The 8,679-nt window shown below is 28.3% G+C and overlaps 1 protein-coding gene across 1 annotated transcript; it reads left to right on the forward strand.

The window, feature by feature from the left end:
• The first annotated feature begins 5,569 nt into the window (after positions 1–5,569).
• Positions 5,570–6,322, forward strand: LOC145950485 (uncharacterized). Its single transcript, XM_083061577.1, has one exon. The coding sequence runs from the start codon at positions 5,570–5,572 to the stop codon at positions 6,320–6,322; it is 753 nt and encodes a 250-aa protein (XP_082917703.1).
• The last annotated feature ends 2,357 nt before the right edge of the window (positions 6,323–8,679 follow it).

Genomic DNA, 8,679 nt, shown 5'->3' on the forward strand with positions numbered 1-8,679 from the left:
TAATTTGATCCTTTCATTTAATGCATTTGGTCTTGTATTAAATGTTGCTTCCTGTTTTTAGACATTGCATGTATTCTTCTCTGTCCTGTTGCCAGTAGTGTTTGACTTTATCTGAGACCTAGAAATTGTTTGTCTTTTTCTGGTCATGCAGCAATATAGCCGTTGTCCTTTTTCTGAAAAAGTAATGCACTTTTTCTGACATATGCATGCTTTTTCTTTTGCGTGCTTCTCTTCTTCTTTGTTTCTTCATTTATATCACGTGTTTTATGTTGAGAACTTGTGTGTGGTTGTAGAAGATGCCTTGGTTTGTCTCTTGAGACTTGATTCTTTAATTGCTTGTGTGGCATTCTGCGTCTTCATTTGTTGGTTCTGTGCATCTCAATTTTGACCTTCGTCTCAGTGTCTGAGTTTAATCTTTGCTTTTTCTTTGATCTGGTCAACAATGTGGATAGACAGACATTGTTTCCGTCTGGAGTGTCTTTCAGTCTGTATTGTCCTTCGTCTGATGCATAGTTAACTTTCTTCTTATCTTTGTCTCATGCTTGGTCCATTTCTTCATGTTGCACTGGAGGTTGTTCTTGACACACATCCATCTGATATTGGACTCATGGTCGTCTGGTGCACATATTGTACTTTGTCTATTCAATTAGCTTGAATTGTCTAGTTCTCATGATGTGTCTTGCCTTAACTATTCTTTTAACAGAGTTGACCATCTAGCTTCTGCTGATGCTCCAATGTCTCTTTTTGGTAGTAATCCTCATCTGGTGTTTGTTGAATGTTCTTTCGTCCGTGAGCATACCTCGTTTTGATGCTTGACTAACCATCATCTGATTCTCTTGTTTAGTTTGCACAGGCTTCTTGGATTCTTGCATTTAATGCATCTGATCTTGCATTAAATGTTTGCTTGTTGAGTCTGCGTTTCACAAAGTATTTTTGTACCGTTTGTTTGCTTTTATATCTGGCATTAATCATGACCTAGATATCTCTATACTTTCTTGGTGTTGTAGATATAAAGGCGTTGTCCTTTGCTGACTAGTAGGTGTACTTGCTCTGACACATGCAACTTTGATTTGTGGATAAGCGCTAGTCCATTTTTCTCTTCTTTTTTCTTCTATTTTGATGACTTCATGTGTTCTTCTAAGAGTGTGGATACTAGGTAGTTCTTCTCATTGTGACTTCAGACGCAATCCAGCCTTCTTGGTTTTTGTTTTTGTATTTGAGTCTTTGTCTGGTCAGCTGTCATCGTCCATGGTCTTGTATCATCTAAGGCTTCATTATTTTCCTTCTTGTGCTGGGTTGATTTCGTTTGATCTCTTCATCTGACGTCTTGTTAGCTTTTTCCCTTCATCTTGGTTTCTCATGCTCTTGTCCTCCTGTTCTGATCTGCATTTATATATTTGTTATTTTCAATTTTCGATGCCAAAAATGGATTCCTTGGGTATGAAAACCTCGGGTTTGGTTCAAAGATCTCTTAAAACAGAGTTTTCTAGCAAAAGACATGAGTAAAACAAGTTTTAAGCACTTTTATGAGATCAACTCTTTGAAGCATGAAAATAGTGTATATTTTTGGGATGGTTACCTTGTTTTAACACTATTTTTAGTGTTTAAAATTTTCTAACAAAGTGTGAAAATGCATGTATAGACATTTATTTTGTGAAAATTTGATTCCTGAGCAATTTAGCACTATAATTAAGATTTTGTACTTTAGTGCATTTATTATTTGATTCGTTTTTAGTTGGTTTCTAAAATAATTTAATTTTGTCACTTTGACCTCAAAATGAATTTAGAACATGAATAACCTTTGAGAAGTATTAAAGTTTATTTTTATTGTTTTCTATAATAAAATGAAAATAATACGTATCAAGTTATAAAATGATGAATTTATGAATTTTTTTTTGTTTCTTTTGTTTTGTACAGTCTAAAATTGATATTTGTAATATGAAATATTTATTTTTGAAACCTTAGGTTAGTTGCCAAAATGACAAGATCGTGAGACTATGAACTCCGACAATTTAATTGTGGCATGGGAATTTATTTCTTGTTTATATGTGTGTGTGTATATATATATGTATGTGTATATATATATATATATATATATATATATATATATATATATATATATATATATATACATATACATTGGATTTTGCAACTTAGCTAAGTCCGGGGATGTTCGACCTTCGGCATATTGGTTAGGATGATATTGTAACAAAAAGTTATTACTTGTATTGATTTGAATTATTGGAATGAATTGTTTGGGGTATATGAATTTATATTTGTTATGATACTCGTTTGTTTATGTGGCTTTTCTTGTATTTTATTCTCCTTTGAGTGCTAGTATGCTAGAAATGTTTTGTATTGTTTTTAAACCACAAAGTTTGGGTTATGGTATAAGGAAACTTTAAGCGGTCGTATGGATAATTATAGAGATACACTGGGGTACAGGAAGAATGGGTCTTTTGACCTTGAGAAGTTGGAAAGTGGTGAATTTGACTAGCATTTGGTTTACACATTTGATGTGTTAGAAATCACAGGCCTCACATTCCACTTATAATGCTTATGCGAGCTATACTTTTAGCCAATGGGTTATATGCATTGAAATTATATCTATCTGGAGCGTTAACCAACTGGAAATTATCCACTGTGGTGTAAGACCATCATGAGTTAAAGGTTTTGATGGCATTGTTTGGGCCCATGTTAACAAATTAATATGTTAATGATTCTTTTAGGTTACTTGAAAGTAAATTGTTGAGAAGACCATTGGGAATTGTTGGATGATTATTTATTTGTTTATTTTATGATGTATTGTTGTATGTTTGTGGAGTTTAAGGAGCGGGGAAAACTGACCCTTAAGGCCCATATTTTAGGAAATGATGACTCCATAAAGAACACTTTGTCTTGTTGAGTATCAGTATACCCATGAGATAGCCATAGAAGTTAAGACCCATGTATTTAATAGTTATTATAGATTGTTGGTACATACCTTAAGAGAGCAACCCCAACCACTAATTATAATAGAGGTGAATGTAACTTTTATGATGCCTTTCAAATGGAGGCCAGGCATGTAGATCCATCATGTATGATACTACTACGTTTATTATGGCATAAAGAGACTTGCAAATGCTTTAAGGTTAATTTTATCTACAACTTTTTGATCATGATGTTTTTGACAGCTCTACCCATCAGACTTTTCAACAAGATACAAGAGTTCAAGTGTATGCTAATAAGGGATACTTTTATCATGAATACTTGACTCCAGAGGAACAAGAATTTTGTGATAGTTTGTTTAGGGAGGGTTAGTTTATATAGGTTTTTGTTTTGCTCTCTTATTTTGGGTAGACTGCTCTGAGTATAGATTATTTCCTTTTTCGATTGTATATTTGGGATGAAAAATTTTCTATACTCTAGATCTATGCTAATACTTGGTAATGTACTTAATACCTACACCTCATAATAATTTTTAGGGTTGCATCTTTCATCTCTTTTGAAAAATAATCATGGATGTACAAATTATAGTTGTATGTATGGGGATATGACTTATCGATCGTCTTTGTACATTAAGTTACTTGTCTTTTAACTTATCGTATTTATTTAATTTTGCCTATTTCATCAATATAGGTTCAATTTATCTTTATAATTTTGAAGGCGTACATAATTGAAATATATATATATATATATATATATATATATATATTATTCTATTTTATATTTATTTTATTTAACTTAACTTTATAATTTAATTTGGAAAGATTCTAATACGAAAACATCTTTTTAAATGTATACATGTCTTTGAAAGAAAGAATATGTGTATGATTTGTTTTCCTTTAGTCAATGGTTTTAAAGTAAAGGGAATTATATTTTAATAACATATTTTGGACGTTACACCTTTAGCCTCCTAATCATGGACCTAGTTAAGGATTCAATGGTCTTGAAGTGTTAACTATCTCTAATGGTCCTCCATCAAGTCCCTACACTATTGATGGGTGGTCCCGTTGCATAACTCCTAGGTTATTTTGCATTGATAATGATGATGAGGATATTGGTACCACATGTATGTAAAATTAGGAGCATGCATTGCACGAGTCTTATTTTATATTTGAGATAAATCATATGACTTGTTTATCATAGAGGATGAATGAATGTATGACAATGATTATTTAAGATGTGTAGATGGAGATTTATATGTATTATGAGATGTACTTGATGTCATAAATGTGTGTGCCTACTCTTATGCTTCATATATGTTGTGTGTGGATGAGATGTATTCTCACTCTCTATGTTTATGTGTTTGTATTTGGGTTAATTGTCATTCGCAAGAATAAATCAGATACAAAAAAAAATAATTGAAGAAGGAAAGACTTGGAGTTTCACTTCAATTGGAATTAATAAAGTTAAACTTTTATTATTTTATTATTTTAATTGAAATTAGTAATATTTAATTTAATCATGTTTCATCTTGTAGTTTTGTCCAAAAGTGCGGTGTATGCCTTGTTTTATCTTTATACATTATTTGGTTATATGTTTTCATTTAATAAAGTTGTTTAAAATATTTTTGAACCTTTTTAGTGAGAAATGATATTTATGAAGCTTATATTATAAATATTTGTGATTTTAAAATTTATTATGAATTAAATTCTTTTTTTAATTAAATGGAATAAAAGGCTAGGGTCTCACACAAGATAAACCAAGTTTTAAATATTTTTAAATTTTAAATTACTCTTATTTATAAAATCTTTAATTATTATACTTTCATGCAGAAAGGTGAATCAAAATGTGCAAGTCCAAACACATTATAATACGTGAACCTTGAGAAAATAAAATTAGTATTGAGTTGATTTAGATGTCTATCAAAATTTGCTTTCAGGAAAAAAAATCATCACCACATAGATAACATTTTTTTTTTCTATTACTTTGAAACAATATGAAAGTAAATTATTGTTGTTGAATTCTATAAATGTAAAAGATAAAATGGTGAATCATAAATATAATTTATTTTAGTTTAATATTTTTTTATAATATAATTAATAAAAAAAATTGTAAAAGCTTACAATTATGATATATACTGATTTTCTTTATAAATTTATAAAAATTAATACTGACATATGATGTTAACGATCAATATTTATGTTTATTTTATCTTTTAAGCAAGTTTGTATTTTATTACCTTTATTTTTATATAAACTCAATTACATAATTCATAAAGATTAAAAAAATATTTAATTAAATTAATAATAATAAATTTTTTTATTTATATTTTATTTACCTAAAATAAGATTTATTCTACTACTTCTCTTTTTTAATTAATTCTCATATATATATATATATATATATATATATATATTCTAATCCATTAGACATATTATTTCTCACTTTAATTATTAATATTTTAGTTTAAATATAATTAATATATAAGCAAGGACGGAGCCAAGGGGGGACCTACGGGTGCCACGGCCCCCCCAACAATTTTAATTTTTTTTTATATACATATATATTACTATATGGCACCCCCTATTTTTAATATAAACTCATATGTATAATTAAATGAATAACCCAAGACATTGTGAATGCTATGTGTTTGGTTTCTAGCACAAAGTCACTAATTCAAAAGTTAAGGGATTTTGGTTGGGATTCTCTTTTAGAAAATGTTAACTCTTTTTGCAATAGCCGAGGTGTACCAATTCCTGATATGAGTGCTACTTACTCTGACATAATTCGAACTCGGCTTAAAAAGGATTCTGTGACAGTTGAGCATCATTATCGTGTAGATATATTTACTGCAGCGATAGATTATCAATTGAAAGAATTGAATAGTAGATTCAGCGAGCAATCAACTGAACTTCTTATGTTGAGTGTAGCTTTGGATCCTAAAGATGCATTCAAATCATTTAATGCTTGTGATATTTGTAGTCTAGCTAAGAAATTTTACTCTTCAGATTTTTCTGACCAAGAAATGATTCATATGGAATATGAATTGCAACATTATGAGTTTGATGTGCCAAAGGATCCCAAATTTCATAATTTGTCAACTCTTGGTGAATTATGTCAAAAACTAGTAGAGGTTGGCAAATCAAATGTTTATCCTTTAATTGATCGATTGATACGACTTGTTCTTACTCTGCCCGTGTCAACAGCAACTACAGAACGTGCTTTTTCAGCTATGAAGATTATAAAAACAAGTTTGCGCAACAAGATGGAAGATGGTTTTCTTACTGACTACATGATTGTTTATATTGAGAAGGAGATTGCACGAAGATTTACAACTGATATGATAATTGATGATTTTTACTTCATGAAACAACGACGGGCACAACTTAAGAAATAAAGGTACATACTTGAATAACTTGATCTTGCAATATGTTCGATATATTTATCAAATGTAAATATGAGAAATAATTTTTATTAAATTATGTTAATTATTATCTAGTTTTGTCAGATAATATGCTTTTGATACTTTAATTTTCATTTATTATAAATTATATATTATTTATTCTCGGCCCCCCAGTATTTGAAATCCTGGCTCCGTCCCTGATAATATAAGAAAATATAAATATGATATTATATAAAAGAATAACAATTATTATAAATTGAATCTTATAAATAAAAATAAAGATAATATTTTATATTCTTAAAATAATTTAAAAAACATATTATTATAAATATTTTATATATCTGATTAACAAACTTTAATTTTGAAAATTGCTCCAGCTCCACTCGTATATCTTCCGGTCTCTTCCACATTACTACATATTGTTGTCACATTCTGTCGGTGCTTCATAATAATACATTGACAATTTTCTAATATTACATTGATATAAAGCTTGTGAGACATAATTGATGGAAAATATCATACACAAAATTGTTGCGGGTTGCATCAATTCTCCCGTGGCGGAGGCTAGGTAGGCCAAGTTACTGTCGAATCATGGCGCTTGGGCTGCTGCGCTCTTAAGTAAAAAGAGTTGCGCCCTGACTATCAACTATAACTTTTGGCCTAGTGGTAAGTGCTCGATCCAACAAAAATAAATTAATTATTTTTTGATTTAAATATATTTTTAGTTTTTATAAAAAAATTTATCTTTGTAAAATTTATCTTTTATTTTTTATTTTTATAAAATTAAAATTATTATTTTTAGCCTCTATTTTTATGTAATTATTTTTAATTATTTTGTTTATCAAAGAGTTAAGTAACAATTTTATACTACAAATAAACATATATACTAAATGTTATTGTCGTCAAACAAAGTAATTAATTCATAATACAAATAAACATATATACTAAATGTTATTGTCGTCGTAATTAATGCTATCTAGACAAATTTTCAGAAGACTTGTCCACGATGAGCCTCCTCAAAATATCTCATGCCAGCAACTTGAGGAAAAGTAAAATGGAAAACTAGGAAAATTAAGTGTAATTGGATTATTAATTAATTAATAATCATTGGAGATATATAATCTCTGGGACTTAAACAGTAGAAGATTCTTGAAGTGGAGTGATGAATAATTACGGAGATATATATTAACAATTTATGATGAAAATTATTTTTCTTAAATTTCTTAACTAATCTTATTCTATAAAATATAAAACTAAGGAAAAAGATGGGATGAAGCAAGGAGAGAATAAAACTCGGTAACACAATTATACATTGCTAAGATCAGTTCACAACGACAAAGTAAAATTACACTTTTCATAATTTTCTTTTATAAGATGTAAAATTTTAATCAATTTAATTATTAAATTATGTGATATTTTATTTATGATTATATATATCAAATTTAACATAGTTTATAATTTTATAAATATTTATCTAACAATAAATATTTACATATATTTATAATATCATATATTAAAATAAAGTAATGTAATATATTACCAAATAATGTTAGAATAATATATATGAAATTTTTTGTTGTTATTTTAATTAGTAAAAATATCTAATATAACGGTTGGATGAATTAAATTTTTAATTTTAAAAAATATTAATGGTGTAATTTCACCAACTTTAATATCTCGTGTCGACAAATTCTGACTATATATGTGTGTATGTGTGTGTAAGGAGAGAATTCGTTTATCCTAAGAGCAAGTCTACTTAAATTTACTCTACTCAACAAATCATGTTCTATATTATATTTAAAAAATCAAACCGTTATATTAAAAGTTCTTAATACATAAATCAACTCTACAAGTCTTTTTTAATAAATTGAAAACTATTTGATAATTTGTTTCATTGATTCAAATTAACAGAGAATCATAAAAGAATTTTAGACATTGATTTGAATCTATACAACAAAGTATCATATAATTTTCAATTTTTTTAAAAAAAATTATAAACTTGATCTATATATTAACAACTTTTAATTTAATAGATGAACTATTAAAATTAGATTTAGAATATAAGTTGTTGAATAAAGTAAGTCTATCAGAACTCATTCTTCAAGTAAGTGGATTTTTACAACCAACTAGATGTTACCGACTTAAAATATTACTAGTCTTCTATGTTCGTTACTAACGAAACTAGTTTGGAGATGGTTGGAGAATCTCTTTAGCTAAATTCAATGTGCTCCTAATCTTTTTCCATTAACTTGTAAACTTCAAAATAAACAAAAAATTAAGGAGGAGGAGAAAAGATAGATGTGCCACTTCAAGGTGAAGATGAGCAAGAGAAGAAAAACTTGTCACATGGA

Source organism: Cajanus cajan, chromosome 8 (genome assembly GCF_000230855.2).
Source record: "Cajanus cajan strain Asha chromosome 8, NIPB_CcT2T_4, whole genome shotgun sequence".
NCBI classification, from domain to species: domain Eukaryota; kingdom Viridiplantae; phylum Streptophyta; class Magnoliopsida; order Fabales; family Fabaceae; genus Cajanus; species Cajanus cajan.